Below are 17057 nucleotides of genomic sequence, written 5' to 3' on the forward strand. Positions count from 1 at the left end.
AAAGCTCACAGTCCACCCAATATTTCACTTAAGCATGCTTAAGCCATTCCATGGGGATTAAGAGAATCCGAATCGAGGCAAGTTCGAACAAGCACCAATGAGGGTAAAGGTCTTTTACGACCGTGAAGTTGAAAACATGGAGGCAAATCGTGTGATTAGACGAAAGTACCATGGACTGCGGCATGAATACTTAGTTCGACGGAATGGGCTTACCGACAGCGAAGAAAGTTGGGAACCTGCCGAGGCATTGTGGTAGTTCCAAAGAAAGATAGACTAGTTTCATGAGGAGGACGAAACAATGGTGTCGCTAGAACAAGTGGGGGAGAATGTCATGGGTTGCGCATGGGAGCCCGCAACCATGACAAACTTGTAGGATCCATCGAATTTGAAGGAGGTCATTTAGCCCAATCGGACTAGTCCGTTGCTTGGAGAGATTGAAAGCCCATCTCCGAAGCTTGGCAAATATGGAAGGTGATCTTCAAAGATATGTGATCCTAGACATTAAATGTAATCTTTAGAATATACGGTTCTGTAATCTTAGAGATTTGACATCTAGATAGCTTTTAATATTAGCCATTGATGTACTTTGATTTTTACCGTTGATTTTGGGGAGGGAGACTCAGCTATAAATAGAGGCCTCTCCCCTCATTGTATTTCATTCAGTTATTAATAGAATTTTTGAGAGCATTCACTCAAACTTTTCTTTCAAGTGTTCTTGCTTTTCTGTGGCTTCTATTCATCTTTCGAGTTCGTTCTTACTTCGTTCTTTCATTGTTCTTCGTGGGAGCCTTAGAATAATTCTGTTGAATCCTCATTTGTTACGAGTTAGGCTGACTTAGGCGTTTTTGAGCGAAGAAATTGCCTAAGGCCGCACGGATCGCACGGGAAAAATCTAAGTCCGTGACACTAGGTCCAAGTTAAGGTGTGATAGCCCGAAATAGGGCCTAATCGGAATAGTGGTTTTGTAACCACAAATCCGAAGTGAAATAGTTTAATTTTATAAATTTTTATTAGTTACTGATTGATTGAAATATTGTGTGAAATATGGATAGGAAATTTTAATACTTTAGTGCTTAATTGAATTTTTAGGACTAAATTGAGAAAAATGCAAAGTGTGTCTAATTAGTGATTAAATGACTTAATTGAATTATTGCATGAAATTGGAAGTGTTTATGTGGCAATTAGACCATAAATTAGTGTTATGGACACAAAGGGTATTTCTAGAAAAAAATATCTAAGTAATGGGTCAAGGGCATTTTTGTCCAAATTGGGTAAAAGACAAAATAAAGAGAAAATAAGTGTCCATCTTCTTCAAAAAAATCAGAAGCTTGCTGCCGAAAGTTTCAGGTTACCATAGTTAAGGGTTTTCATTTTCCTAAGCTCAATTGTAAGTGATTTCTTGCCCCGTTTTTAATTATTTTCGTATTTTTATGCTTATTGAAGCTTGAATTTCATGTTTCTACCATTTAATTTAAATGAAATTAAAGTTTAAAAATTGACCCATTCATGATATAATTGTAAATTGATTAGTGATGTTAGATAATGAATGTTTGAAGTGTTAATTACAAGTTTTACTAGATGAATTTCAATGAAAAATGTTGAAAAAGGGCTAAATTGTGAAAGATGGTAAAGTGTGCATAAAGTTGTGATTTTGTGAAATTGAGGCCCGTTATGAGCATGAAATATGATTTAGTGAAGTTTGAAATTTAAGAATTTAGAGAATTTTATTTTTACGAGCTTAGGGACAAAAGTGGAATTTTTGAAAAGTTATGGGGAAAAATGTAAATGTGTCAAAATGTTGTGTATGAATTGTATTTGAATGGAATATTGATAAAATGTATTAAATTGTGTTAATATAGATCAAGAAAGAAGAAATAGTGCAAGTGATCGGGGAAAAGAGAAAGTTATCGACTAAATTACAAAAATAGTCGTTTTGCATCCGAGGTAAGTTATATTTAAATAATAGTTATATTTGTATAAATTGTGAATTATATTTGATATGTGAATTAATATTGAATGTGGAAGGAAAGTTGTTCATGAATTATTCAAGTGATAAAGTGTTGAAAATAAAGTGTTAATTGTAAATTCCCGGTTGAACTTAGGAATAGAATTGGATACAAGTGACATGTCACTAGAGACCAGTGTTACAGTGAGTCCCGGGTGCTGGGTGATCTAGCATGTGTTGCAGACACCTGACAGCTTGTGTGAGCAGACCCGTGGACATTTCCAGTGTTATTGATCAGTGGTAGCTTCGGCTACATTTCAGTGGTAGCTTTGGCTACATCCAGTGGTAGCTTCGGCTACATATCAGTGGTAGCTTCGGCTACATATCAGTGTGGCACTTATGTGCTAAATCTCTACGTATCCGTGTATATTCCAAGTGTTCAACGGGATTAATAATGAATTAAAGTGAATATGAAATGTTAAGTGTGAAAATGTATATGCAAGTGAATTGGTAAGATTGTGTATGTGTAAGTGATTGAAATTGCTAAGAAATATTTTGATTAGTTATATGTTAAAAGTGTTAATTATTAATTGAGTAATTATTGTTTACATGTAACTTACTAAGCTATTTATAGCTTACACATCTCTTTCTTTCCTTTGTTTTATAGTGATTTGAACTTGATCGAATAGTGGACCGTCGGAGCTCGTATCACACTATCATAACCATCTCGGTATTATGTGCTTTTCAAAATGTTTAAACTATGGCATGTATAGAGTCTTAATCATTTTGAGCATGTCCAAATGATATGGCTAATGTTAGCTATTGAAGTAGTTATTAAAGAATATGTTTTGGAGTTATGTATGTTTAAATGGTAACTAATTCAAAGAAGCAGTTTCTTTGACAGCAGCAGTGACGTGAATGTGAAAAATCACCATAAATAGTAGAAATGGAATTAGAGGGTGAATGATATATAGAATTAAAGCTTATCAAGTCTATTTTTACATGAAAGAAACGGTGTAGGCAAAGGAATTTTATATTTTGAGATATTTAAATTTTAGTGAGACAGGGTCAGAATGGTTTTTTGAAGTCCCCTGTTCTAACTTTAGAAAATCATTATAAATTGTACAGAAATAATTATAGGTCATAATTTATATGTTTAGATTCCTTAGTGAGTCTATTTTCAAAATAAATTAATGGTAACCTTATATGAATTCTGTACAATTAGATATTTGATTTTTAGCGCCAAGAGGTCAGATCTGTCGAGCTGTGAAACAGGGGATACTTTAATGAATAAACTGTACTAATGTGCTAAGTCAAAAATTCTGAAACTTTTATGGTAAGTAGGAATATGAGTCTAGTTTCACGAAAAATTTACGGATTTAAATTTTGAGTTTCGTAACTCAAGTTATAATTAAATTAGTGACAGTTGCGCAGGTGGACAGTGTTGTTATGAACAGTGAATTTAATTTTAAAAGCAAATTTTTATGCTCCGAATCGGTAAGTTAAATTGGATGACATCTCGTACTCGATTCCAGAGACGGTCTCGGGTAAGGGGTGTTACATAAGGTAGGGATAATTGATAATTTTTAGACACTCATATGACTTGTTTATAGTAAAGAGAATAAAACATTCGCTTATTTTGAAAATATCTTATTTTTTACTAAAGTTTTTACTTATATTTCAAATTGCATGTTTAAATTTGTACTAACTACTTTTTATTTTTTGTCTAGCTATTTTAAAACGTATAAAAAAATTAATGAGAGAAAGTTAAGCCTAGGAAACAAATTAAAAATATAAAAGAAAAGTAGCGGCTTTGCATGAGTTGGTTAACGTAAATATTATAAGTTCGGGTTAAGGCGGTAGGCAAAGCAGGAGACAAGCACCATTTTCTAAGGGTGGTTTCGGTGCTCATTTTAGGTAGTATTTTTTTAATAACATTTCATAAATAAGAGGATAATGTATTTCAGTACACTCGAACTCACGATCTTTTTGCATTTACAACAATACTAATATTAACTGAACTAAGACTCAATCAACATATTTATGAAGATTATATAAATTATTCTGAACCAGGAGAAGTAAAAAAGATTAAATAAAGGGTTTTAGGATATTTATGGAGCTTAACTTTAATAAATTAAGAGAGAAATTTATCCATGCTTTGATGAAGCCTAACTCGCGGAGTTTAAGTACTTATTCATGGAAGGAATGAAAATCATTGGATTTCAACCTTGGTTTTTGCAATTTTAATGAGTTTAACCATTGCGCCATATATTGACTCAAATACTCATTTTAATGCTTCAAATGTATTTTTCTAAATTAATTTATATATATTTATTATATTAATCACTCACAAAAATTTATCATATTTGAATTATAGAATCCCATTTCACACTTGATTCAAATCAAATAAAACTTGTCGAAACAATTAATTAAATAATCCTACCTCTTAAAAGATTTGATTAAAATTTAAATAACCTTCAAAGCTAAAGTGATAGTCTAATGATACATAATTCCCGTCGCATTAAAATCATATATAATGTATATGTGCATAACCAAGATGTTAAAAATCAAAGGTCATTTTGTTTTTGTTTTCAATTTTATCAGATATATAATTTTGTTCTTCAATTTGACATGACAAGCAAAGTGATGAAAATATGAAACCCTTGGACCAAACTTAAATTAGGAAAATTGATTGGCGCACTCAGAACTAAAAAATGTAGTCAACAGCTGAAAGTGCAAGTATTCATTCATCGGAAGATTTGGTATGTGGCAAAGGCCGATGCACTGACACCAAAGGAAAAAGGTCGGAAAGCCAAAGGCGTCGTCGGGGGATTCATACTAAAAGAAAGAAAAAGAAAACAATGTACCTTATTATTTGGTTAAAGAGATAAGACAAAATCACACGAGTGGGAGAAGATGGATTGTCCGCGGACTTGTCGTGAAAGTCATGGAGTGAGATGGTCGGTGTGCTGCCGCTGCCCACTGGGATGTGGCTATGAGAATGGCGTGAAAATGGGGCGTGTCTTTATGCGCCTTTGTCGTTTTAGTGAATGTGCGTGTCGTTAACATTGACAGGAAGTGCATTTGGTTCATCAATTCTCGAATATCACATTCTGGATTATTATTATTTCGAAATTTTGATTTGATCTAATTCTCATAAATTATTAACACAATTATTATATATATTTAACATTCTAATTTTTAATGTCTCAATTTTACTATTTCAACCAAAGTCACATTTAACTATTATATATATAATTTTATTACACAATTTTTTTTCACTCACATTGGGAGTATGTTATAATATAGAATTAATTATTTATCTATAGTATACATAATGTATTTGATTGAGTTGGTATCATGAGTCAATTCGATACAAATTAAGTCAAGAAAATTACTTATAAATTATTTTTAATAAAATAATGAGTATTAACGTAATGATATTTTCGTCTTTTAAACAAAATAGCTAAAGATTGAATTTAAGACTAAAAGAGGTTTAAATCTATACTCATAATATAATTTTAATTAAAATTTCCTCTCCCCTACCTCGTGAGTCTGAAAAAATCAAGTGATAATAAGGAGATTAAAAAATACATTAACATATATATATATACCTGAATATCAAAATAGTATTATAGTGGATAAAATTTGAAAATAAATATAAATTTAAAACAGTATATACGAAAAAGAAAAACTATATATTAACACTTTTGAAAAATTAAAATCCTAAAAATAATAATTCAATCAAAACATAGCTGTTGGTGTGCTTGCTGGATAAGGCAAAAAAAGGTGATGAGGCTACGTGATTCACTTCGTTTAGTGCAAGGTAGAGCACCATCGGATGAGGTGGCTTTATATACTTTTAGTTTTGGACTCTCAAGTGCCATGGGACGAGCTGATATTAGCAGGTTAGAGTTATATGGGCTTAAGTAGAGTGGAGCTATAATTTGTCATATGTCACCTTGGATGAAACGTTACGGTAAAAATTCGGTATGACGGTTATAAAGTGAGATTCGTTAAATTATTTGTCGATGAGTCCTTTTGAAGAATTTACCTACACCATTTGTGGGCTTACTGTTAGGGTATAACAATAATGTTGGTATATGTATTTATTCAAATATTTTAACAAATAATTAAAATTAAATGAATAAATAATTTGAAAAAGCAATATACAAACGACAAAATATAACAACTTGAAGAAAAGAGAAGTAAAAAAAATTGAATGGCTGGTAAAATGATGAAAAATTCTGGCCTTTCTCTTTCGGTAATGAATACGGGGTTCATCTGAATTTATTGGGTTGCAACCAATGCCTTACACAGGGAATGTGCAATTTGGGGTGGCTAAGGGCTCCCATCTTTTGAATAAGGATGGCTAACCAACTTAAATTTCTACATAGACTCCATCAGTCTATGCCTCATGTTTTTTTTTTCGAAAATAATTAACATTTCTACTAGGTTAAGCTTTCTTGTGCTTCAGCAAATGCATCCAAAATTGGAATTATTAACCCAATTTTTTTCGTTAATAGTTTTCCAATGATTTGTTAAAATTATAAGTATTCATGTGTAATTATGAGTATGAGTTCTTAAGAAGAAAATAAGATTTTATGCATTTCAAGTATAAATCTGATATTCAAGCATGATAGAAAAAGAATAATTCAATAACAATACAATGAAAGAATCTGTGACAAAATTATACCGCCTAGATACATATTTTATACACTGACATGCTCTCATGTCTTATAATCTTTGTTTGAGACTTTCAAGCCAGTGTAGAGCAAGTTGAGGTTGAAGGGTCAAACAAAGCCGGAAGCAGATACTTTCTCCCATTCACACCATGTGCGTTGTAGTTAGCGCCAGTTGTGGCGTCCACCGGAAGGTCTCCAGCATAGCCTGGGTATGCTCCTTTACCATAAATACCGGGACAAGCAGATGCAGCCTCCAGTGGTGCCTCTTTTGGACCTTGGTAGTACCCATTTCCAAACGGGTTGGTCACTGTCCCAGCCAAGAGGCTTGCCAGGTTGATCACCATCCCATCAAGACCGATATCATTGTTGGGTGCAACCAAAGGTGGGTTCTGTGGTCCGTAGATGGGCTGGTGGAATGGCCATGCGCATTGACCTGGGCACTGTGTCTCGGAGTTTCCAACCCAAATGTAAGCGAACTTACTGTTGTGACCCTTGCTTGATCCGCCCAAACCTGAACCATGGGTTCCACACCTGCTTGAGCAGAACCCTTCGACAGCCACGTCAGCTGATGTCAAAACAACGTTAATGGCGTTTTTCTGACCACCCTTTGATGCTAATTCCATGATCTGTTGATTTGTTAGCGACTTTCCCAAAGAGTAGTTCTCGTCAAGGATTTGTGAACCCAATGTGATGGCAAGAGAATAAGGTTTCTTGCTGAGCTGATAGTACTTCTCTGTGGCTTTCCACCATGTGGCGACCGAGGGCTGAGCTATTGTAGGCTTGGAAGACGCAACGGAAGTGACGAAATCGGACACAACCGCACGTTGAGAAGGCTTGAACTTGCCGTACCAAATAAGATTAACAGAGATTTTCCCAGACAGAAGAGGACCATTGTGGTATTGGAAGAGCAAAGGCTGGTCAGGTTGGTCTGACTCAACGAGCCTCCTTGCATCGGCGGTGAAATGTAGCGAAGAGGCCAAGACAATAAGAAACATAACAAAATTAAATGTAGCCAAAGAAGCCATGATGAAACAAAGAGAAAAAAGAAGAAGCTGAGGTGAAAATGAATGTCTTTGTTCGGTTTGGGATGAAATGAAAGGAGGTAAGGAACATATTTATAGTAGTGATTTTTTAAGGTAGGAAAGAGCCAAAAAATTCAAAGAGAAAGGTAAAGGAGTGGGGATGGAGAGGTGGCATGCCAGCCAATTGACGCGTTATATTATAATCAATGACTCTCCCACTCAACCGAAATAATGCGTTAGAAGGATCCAGTTTAACGCCAGCTAAGGGTAGATAAAGACACAGAGACGTGAAGAAAATGACGAAATTGAGTGGGTATTCAGGTGAGGGAGCTTTTGAGGCTGAAGGAAAACGCGTCTTAGTGTTTGGGAATTGTGCAGCCAAACCAAGTGGGGTTTGTTATTTGCCTTTACATCTTCAATAACAGCAACTTGCTGGAATATCAAGGTTTCATAATTCAGAATAACTACTTCTAAACCAAACAAAATAATTTTCATACATCAAACATGTCATGTTATTTATTTATATAACATGAAGAATATGTTGCATGTTATCTGTCGCGGATATAAGGACCTTCATTGATTTGGGATAACTTGTTGTGTTGTTTCTATTTTTCCCTCCTAGTGGTTATTATATTTTGTTTGATTTCCATAAAAAAAATTTTCATTGATATTATTGTTAGAGATTTTCTTTAAAGGACTGCTATTTTTTTATAAGTGTTATAATTATCATATAAATACATATACGATTGATTATAAATATCAAATTATTACAATACGGATTATTTACTGAATTGGATTAAAACTCGTACATTGTGAAACTAAAAAATCCCATTATAAATTTTGAACCAGAATACTCAAAATTCAACATTTCAATTTTAAGTATTTAAAACACAATATTTTTGCCTTTATTAAGAGCGAATAATTATAATTAATCAAAAATTTTAATGATTTTTAATGTAGTTTATTATAATCAAATTTATATATAGTATATCGTGATTGTGAGTTTAATCTCAACATTTATATCTCGACATTGATTGTGGTCTCTCTTTTTCTTTTGTAAAAGCAAAATGGATCATAATTCCCATTTAAAGTAGACAAAGAAATGATAATTTCTTTTTAGAGTAGTTAGAGGTTAAGGTTTAAATATGTGGAAGGTTGATACAGTGTTTTAATTTTGAGATATTGAATTTTTATCAATTTTATTGTTTGTTTAGATTAATGATGTCAATGCTTTAATCTTTATATCTTTTATTAATTTAGTCATTATAATCAATTACAAACATGTTTTAAAAATACTTTTTCTATATTTTCAATAAAAGTATAAAAAATTACAAAATCTTTAAAATAAAAAAATTTAAATATGTGAAAAATATAATTTTTTTTAAAATTGTGATATTTACTAAATAGAAAAAGATTGATTTTTCAATGTGGAATAATAAAATATTATGGATTATTTTTATGATATATAGGTGAAAGAGTTTTTTTAATTTCACAAGAAGATATTTTAAAAAATCTAAATAAATGAGATACTTGATGATCTTTTAAACTCATTTATAAAGTTGAAAAACTTTATACTCATAACATTCAAATGTACAATCTTTAATAGTTTAATACATTAAATTAATTATAATTAAATAAAAATATTTCTAAAATTGAAAAATAAAAAAATAAGTAACATTTAAACTTAGAAAGCCTGAGTCCAAGTTGTAGAGCGAGATCCAGCTTTTATTCTAACACTATAGTCCTCTTAAATAAAATCCCAGCTTTACCGTGAGGGATCCAGTTGTAGAGTCTTGTAGGTTTACTGAACAGGATTCTTCCACTAAACGGTGTTTAGAGATGAAAATGTAGTTTTGCTTGAAACTTGCCTTCTTTTAAATTGTATTAGCAGAGCATTTGTCAGAATAGGACAAAGACATATGGCATGAAAGAATAAAAGGTAACCCAATCGATGTATAGCTCCTACTATTTTGCTGCCAACTGTTTTGTTTTGTTTTTTTTTCGACTTGAACCTTCCACAATTTTCAACTTGGATTGTGAAAAAAAGCAAACCGAACTAGTTTGCTGATATATTATTATCCAAAATAAATCAACAAATAAAAGAATTACATTATAAACCGAGTACTGGCTAACACTAATTTTGTTGATGGCTGCTTCAAATGGTTAGACCAAAGTTGAGCAAGATGATGTAGAAGGATCATATAAAGCAGGAAGCAAGTATTTCCTTCCATTGTTACCATGAGCATTGTAGCTAGCGCCAGTTGTAGGGTCTACAAGTAGGTTTCCTGCATAGCCTGGATAAGCCCCTTTACCATAAATTCCAGGACAAGCCGATGAAGCCTCCAACGGTGCCTCGGCTGGGCCTTGGAAGTAACCATTTCCGAAAGGGTTCGTGACGGTCCCGGCAAAGAGGCTAGCCAAGTTTATGACCATGCCATCAAGACCCACGTTGTTGTTTGGTGCAATCAAAGGCGCGCTTTGTGGTCCGTAGATTGGCTGGTGGAACGGCCAGGCACATTGACCGGGGCACTGGGTCTGGGAGTTACCCACCCAAATGTAAGCGAACTTGGAGTGCTTCTTGGCCTTGACGAGACCATCGGTGGAGCCCAAGGCAGAGCCATGAGTCCCACAGCGGCTCATGCAGAACCCTTCAACAGCAACATCAGATGCTGTTAAAACAACGTTGATAGCATTCTTTTGGTCACCCATTGAGGCTAGCTCAACGATTTGTTTGTTTTTGAGTGATTTGCCAAGCGAATACTTGTCGTCAAGAATCTGCTTTCCCAAAGACAGGGAAAGGGAAGATTTCTTGGAGGTGAGGTGGTAGTATTTCTCGGTGGTTTTCCACCATTGGGCAACCGACGGCTGGTTGCTTTGCGATGGAGGCGTGGAGGAAAGGGAGGTGACAAAATCAGAGACAATAGCCCTCTCGGAAGGCTTGAACTTGCCATACCAAATCAAATTAATAGTAATTTTGCCAGAAAGAAGGGGACCATTGTGGTATGTCAAGAGCTGAGGCTGGTCTTGCACCACTTCACTGAGCTTCCTACCGGCCAAAGAGATTTGAAACAAAGAGATGACGAGGAAAAGTTTGAGGACACTTTGAGTAAGGAAAGAAGCCATTTTGATTTTGATAGAAAAAAAGGAGGAATATATAAAAAGCTGAGAGAGGTTTGAGCTTTGGGTTTTGAGTTGTGGATTTGATCGAGGGGAGATGGGTATATATATAGGCCGAAAAATTGTGTTTGTTTATTGAACTTTAATCAATTTTTAAAATTTAAAAAAAAAAAGGGGATAGGGTTTGGAGCTTCGAGACATTGCCAGCAAGCTTAAAATAAAAAACCCAACGGTTCACCCAAGCGTGTTTTTAATAGTAAAAGAGAAAGAAAGCGCGGTCTCCCTGGCTCGCTCAACGTGTCATTTAGTTCACTCACCAATTAGAAACGGTCGTGATGAGCAATGCCTAGAAAGCGCGTGTACATATATTCCTTGTGGAAGATGGAAGCAGATATATAGGGTATGAAATGAACAGGCTGGAGTTAATTTTATTAAAGCAAGCTGGCTGGCAGTCAGAGTGTGGGCAAAGTAGTGAAGTCTAGAAATCCAAGGTAAATTGACACGTCAGTTTAGTTGCTAGGCTTCAACGCTTAGCCAGCCATACTGTGGACTTGCTGCTTGTTAGCCAGCTAGCTGCTTTTCAAATTCAAAAAACAAAAACAGACTTCTTGGTTCCTGTACTTCTTGCAGGTTAATTTTGGTGTAGTGGTTTAAAGTTTGAACTTGGAAAAAAATTCAAAAAAAAAAATCATATTACTATATCCTTAATTTCTTTTTTAGAGGAAGTCAGAAGTTTTGTATTTGGAGACTAAAGTTTATGTTAAATGATTTTCGAATGAGGCAAATATATTACGAGTGGCACAATCATGGTATCCCAATATCGCATGAGCCTCAGCACGTTGCCTAAGAAATGAGCATAGGCATCCAGGCAGGCAAAGACTGCATCCAAAGCATGGTCAAACAACGATGCACCAAGATGGTTGTATCAACTGAGGAGGCACACTTGAGACAAAGCGTAGAATTAAGATCCCCACGGGATTTCATTTCATTTTAAAAACTAAATCATCAACTGTTATTGCTTACAAGACCAAATTAAAAAGTATAGCAAACATAAAAAAATGTCACGAGCTTTATTAAAAAAGTATCCAAAACCTAATCTAGTAGTAGCAATCACGAGGCATGCTAAATTGTTACCTAGTAATTACTTGGACCACATGATTCGTATATCTTAATTAACATAATAAAAAAAGGGGGTATTCTCTTGAAATAAAATATTGTAATATGTTGAATCAATGAATTGGTTGCCAATGAGTCCACTTACAATGCCCTAAAGTCCCGAAATACTCAAAACATTAAACAATTACTGCATCGTGTTGTGTCTGAGGGGAATTTTCATATTCTACCTGCCTTCTTACATACTTGCAGACATTTCCCATTTATTTATATCTTCAGTTTTTATATTGCTAAATTGTTTTTCGTTTTCTAACTGCAACATTTCTCCGAATCTAAGCCCTATTTTTTGCAATCCAAAATCTAATCATGAATTCACTGATAAAAAAACTGAACTTCTAGCCATGGTTTTTAGCTATGCATAATAAGAGTTTTGGGAATTCCGAATTATGAATTCATTGAACGATGGATGATCTGAGTGTCAAAAGTGTTCCCCTTCTTCACACCCAGTTTCCTATATTTATGTGTTGAATTGAGCTGTGCTTAATAAGACTTTTGGGAAACCATCATTTTGAGATGATCGGAAGTCAATATTGACACTTTCTCAGAAAGTACTTGAGTGGAGCCTTCACTGGAATTGTCAACTCTCCCATATTTCCAGCTCCATCGACATTGCATATTCAATTGCAGTCCACGATTTTGGTGCTGGAATTATTTTATTTGCATAACCCTTGAAGAAATCACTTTTAAGTGCGTGAGTATATTATATTCCATTAACAGCGCACTTAGACACCTCGGATGCCGCCAAAGCAGCAGCATCCGATGAACTCGAGCAGAGCATCCAGCCTGTCTGAGAGCAGATGAGCTTGCTTTTGTTCCCATACTTGCAAACATGGTCACCAATTGCTTTGATTTCTTCAAAACCTGCACGAGTGATGCTTTGAAACTCTAAATTAATTAAACATTCAATCCCCGGTACTCAATCCATTGAAAAGTAACATCAAAGCCATGATATTCAACCATGATGGCATTAATTGAGAAACGATGGGCAGGGTGAGAGGGCCTTTCATCTATCTATTTTATGATTTTGATAAAATGTCCACTCACAATATGAGACATGGCATCCACCTCTATGAAGCATGGGATGGGGAAGGCTCTGCTCTGTTTCTTACAGTAGTCCCAAACATTCTGGAATATTCCCCATGGATGTGACATTGCAGTGAAGTTTTGTCTGTGGGTATATGAAGCTACCTTACATGGGGTTAAAGATTCTTTTCGTGGAGAACATTGCAAAAACCCGAACAATTTTTAATTTAACCACAATGGTAATAAATCTTGCAGGGTTCATGCACATAATTAAAGAATTGGTTAAGTTTCGGATATCGACTTCAAATTTTAATCTTTTATATTGAATAATAACGCAGTTTAATGATGTAAAACGAGGCGGCAACACCAATGAGATAAGAGCATCGATCCAAAAACAACTCTTCAAACTGAAGGGAATGGAAATGCGACGCAGCCTAAGGTAAGAGGCTTTTTTTACAACACATGCTGCCCATACCTCTTCAAACAATTATATTTAAATCGATTTACGAGCTTTAAATTGATGTAACCATTAGCTAAAGTTGTCCTAATCTCCATGCAAAAATAAAATGGGTTCAAAAAAGTGAATAAATAAAGGGAAGATTCTCGCTAGATGTTCTCACCTCACATCTTATCTTTTCCCAATTTTCATGATCTCTACATTTTTTCTTTAACTGCGTAGCTGCCAATGAAAGCTACCGTGCAACCGCTACCACTTTCTCAGTGCATGTACCAACTTACCCATATCCCAATATCCAAATTCAAGCTCCCTTTGTCTCTTGCAATTTCAGAATCTTTGGGTTCCTTTTTTTATCTTGAAAGCTTTTCGAAATGAGTTTCCATTGGTTAGCCAAAACAATTCCTCTTGTTATTGTACTGATTTACCTAAGCTTAGCCAATGTTTGCCTCGGAGCAAGAAAGCTAAACTCTTTATACTAGCAACCACCCCTGGCTTTGACTTACCATAACGGTGCATTGCTTGAAGGCAATATTCCAGTCTCTATTCTCTGGTATGGTGAATTCTCACCTCCTCGGAAATCCATCATTGCTGATTTTCTACTCTCTCGGATCCCTCCCCTGCAAAACCCTTGGTTTCTCTTTGGTGGAACACTATCCAAACTTACATGAAAAAAGCAGGCAGAAGCGATGCTCGTATTGTTTTAGCAAATCAAGTCACCGATAGGAACTATTCCATCAGAAAAATTCTGAAAAAATCTCAAGTTTCCTTGTTGGCTAAACGAGTTCACTCCGAACCCGATGGATTGACTTTGTTCTTACAGCCAAAGACGTGGCTGTCGAAGGCTTTTGCACGAGCAACTGTGGATTCCATGAACGCTAAGGAAAAGTCCGTGTTTGTATGGGTTGGAAACTCGGAGACTCAATGCCCAGGTCAATGCGCACGGTCAAACGCCGCCAATGGAGACGTGGGTGTGGATGGCATGATCATAAACATAGCTAGTCTTCTGGCTGGGGCCGTCACCGGCCCATATGGAAATGAAAGGAAATACTTGCTACCAGCCTTGTTTGACCCTGTTACTTCTCAATGTTCAACGCTTGTGTGAGACCCTCACGGGAATTATAAGTTTGTACTATCTATTAATCTGCTGTTATATGTGTAAATAAATCTTACGCTATCTTACCTATAAAATGAGTTTGTATGAGGGGGGAATGTAAAATATTTTATAGTTGAGGATCCGGGTAAAAAAATATATCACCTATAAAATTACAAATTCTATGAGGCAAATTTAAATTATTTATTTATTTTTCATTAAAAATTGATTAATTTACATTACACGTGACATGTCACTTGTCATTATTTGGTTATTGCATCAACCACGTTAGTTTTTAACAGCGTATATAAATGATTTTTTTTACTTACTCTTTAAGTAGAAGTGGTAAAAAGCAATCCGCTCCATAGTACTTTTCCCTACATGAGTCTCATGCACTTTTGATAAATTACTATCCGCTACTTCGTTAATATTAGAGAAATAACAAATAAATATCCCTAAACAGTTTGGCTATTTAAAGTTTATGTAAGAATTAGATGAATTTTAAGTTGGAATGTTAAAGTTAAAAGGTTTAAAAATTATAGTGTATTAGGTTCATATCTTATCATTTATTAGTTTTTAGGGATAAATATAAAAAAAAATATATGGACTTTGGTTTAATGTGCACTTTCATATATGAACTTTGATTTTGTAGAATTTTATATATGAAAATTTGATTTGATTTAACCATCAGAAGTTATTAACATAATTATTAATATAACATCATTTAATGTTTATATATTGAGTACACAAATACTTATATTCATCTGATCTAAAAATAATTTGATGTATTTATTTCTTTAATTTGTATAATTGAATTAAAATAAAATTTTCATATGTGTATATATATTTAAATCACAATCAAAGCTTCATGTTTGCGCCAAATCAAAGGGAAACACAGTAATGAGAATATAATTTAGTATCTGTTTTATAATTAAATTGATGTAATAATTAAATAAACATGAAAATGAGATTACATAATTCATTCTGACTATTAAATAATATATTGATTAGTTTTGTGAACCTCTTAAACTAAAGACCTTCGTCCTTTGGTAATGATTACACATAGGACAACACTTACGGCTATAAATTAAGCCCAACAGCCTCCAAAAGGAATGACCCTGGCCGACTTACAAGCCTTTAAAACAATAGTTGAAAAATGACACTGCCCTCAACAACCCATTTCTGCCTAATTACATTCATCTAAATTACAAAGATTTGGTTAATCACGTTTTCCGAATTGTGAGAGAGTTAATAGTTGAAAGTATTGTATGAACACAATTTAGCAACATAAATTCATTCATGTTGCACACTCGACTCTTCAATCTTCATTTATTTGATCTTTGCAAAACATTGATAAATTGTTCATTGGAAAACTAGCAATCAATAGTCATGTTTCATATTTATCAATTCACATAATGCCAATGAGAGGATACCGTTTACTCTTTAATCAAGTTATGAATTCCATTGTTATTATTAAAATCATGCCATACACAAGTAATGTACCCAACATACCGGCTATGGGCTAAATCATCTTTAGAGTATAAGCCTCCACTTATATCAAAGCACGAGAGTTACATACGCATGGTCAGTGGCTAACTCAGGATTTAGGTAAATCACACCATGAATGCCACAAGTGAATTATTTCACAAATGGATTCAAAATTAATTCAACTTGGGTCCAGCCTAATGTATCATTTATGTCTCTACCCCTGGAGTCAACTGCTCTGATAGTCAAAACTAGTTATTTTCCCAATTGGAATTGTAGACGACATAATAATCGTTCTAAATATTTGAATCAAACATTCACTTTAATTTTTTGACAAGATTACAAACTTGTTTAGATTATCTACCGAAGTAAGTTGTCTTTCTTGCATTGTAAACGTTCTTATAGTTCCACTTATCATCAGTTTGAACTTAGACAATCAATAAGCTAATTTTTGTTTGTCATAATTTTGTTATGTATACAATATATGGAAGAAAGAAACACAAAAAAACATAACAATGAAATATGAAATTAACTTTATTTCTTCATCGTTCAAATACATAGAAAACAGTTACATGTTTACTACAATATGGGCACATTTCCCAACATTCTAAATAGGTCGAGCCTCAAGTAAGCTCTTTTTGGCCTGAGCTTGTAATTTTTTTTATTGTTTTGTCATTGTTTTGCTTTTATTTCTATTTTTTTGTTGTCATTTCACTATTATATTATTACTATTTTTTTGTTATTATTTGGATATTGTATAACCCTTGTTATATTGTTAATTTTGCTACTATTTTAGAGGCATTTGCTTGTTAAATTGCACATATTTTAGTGTTATTTAAATATAAATATTTTTTTAAAAAAGTATTTTAAATTTATTGAGAAACATTTATTTTAATATTTTTGGTTTATTTGATATATTCTATTTTTAATTTATTTTTATATAAAAATAACAATATAAAAATATAATACGCGTGAGCTGGTGATCATGGATTAGGCGGCCCGGCCCGGCCCGACGGCTCACCCGAAATATGGGTTTGGGCAAAAAACGAGTCCCGTTTAG

At 34.0% G+C, this 17057-nt stretch overlaps 2 protein-coding genes and 1 pseudogene across 2 annotated transcripts; 1 reads left to right on the forward strand and 2 right to left on the reverse strand.

The window, feature by feature from the left end:
* Positions 1-6585: 6585 nt before the first annotated feature.
* On the reverse strand, positions 6586-7817 carry LOC107905101 (protein PHOSPHATE-INDUCED 1). The gene has a single exon (XM_016831676.2). The coding sequence runs from the start codon at positions 7653-7655 to the stop codon at positions 6705-6707; it is 951 nt and encodes a 316-aa protein (XP_016687165.2). The 5' UTR covers positions 7656-7817; the 3' UTR covers positions 6586-6704.
* Positions 7818-9686: 1869 nt separating this feature from the next.
* LOC107905102 (protein PHOSPHATE-INDUCED 1) lies at positions 9687-10958 on the reverse strand. Its single transcript, XM_016831677.2, has one exon. It carries the CDS (start codon positions 10773-10775, stop codon positions 9816-9818), a length of 960 nt encoding a protein of 319 aa, XP_016687166.1. The 5' UTR covers positions 10776-10958; the 3' UTR covers positions 9687-9815.
* Positions 10959-13317: 2359 nt separating this feature from the next.
* LOC107905103 (protein PHOSPHATE-INDUCED 1-like) lies at positions 13318-14610 on the forward strand (annotated as a pseudogene).
* The last annotated feature ends 2447 nt before the right edge of the window (positions 14611-17057 follow it).

Source organism: Gossypium hirsutum, chromosome D05 (assembly GCF_007990345.1).
Source record: "Gossypium hirsutum isolate 1008001.06 chromosome D05, Gossypium_hirsutum_v2.1, whole genome shotgun sequence".
Taxonomy (NCBI): Eukaryota; Viridiplantae; Streptophyta; class Magnoliopsida; order Malvales; family Malvaceae; genus Gossypium; species Gossypium hirsutum.

Coding starts and splice junctions, on each gene's coding strand:
- LOC107905101 (XM_016831676.2), bottom strand. CDS start 7,655: ATGGCTTCTTTGGCTACATTTAATTTTGTTATGTTTCTTATTGTCTTG.
- LOC107905102 (XM_016831677.2), bottom strand. CDS start 10,775: ATGGCTTCTTTCCTTACTCAAAGTGTCCTCAAACTTTTCCTCGTCATC.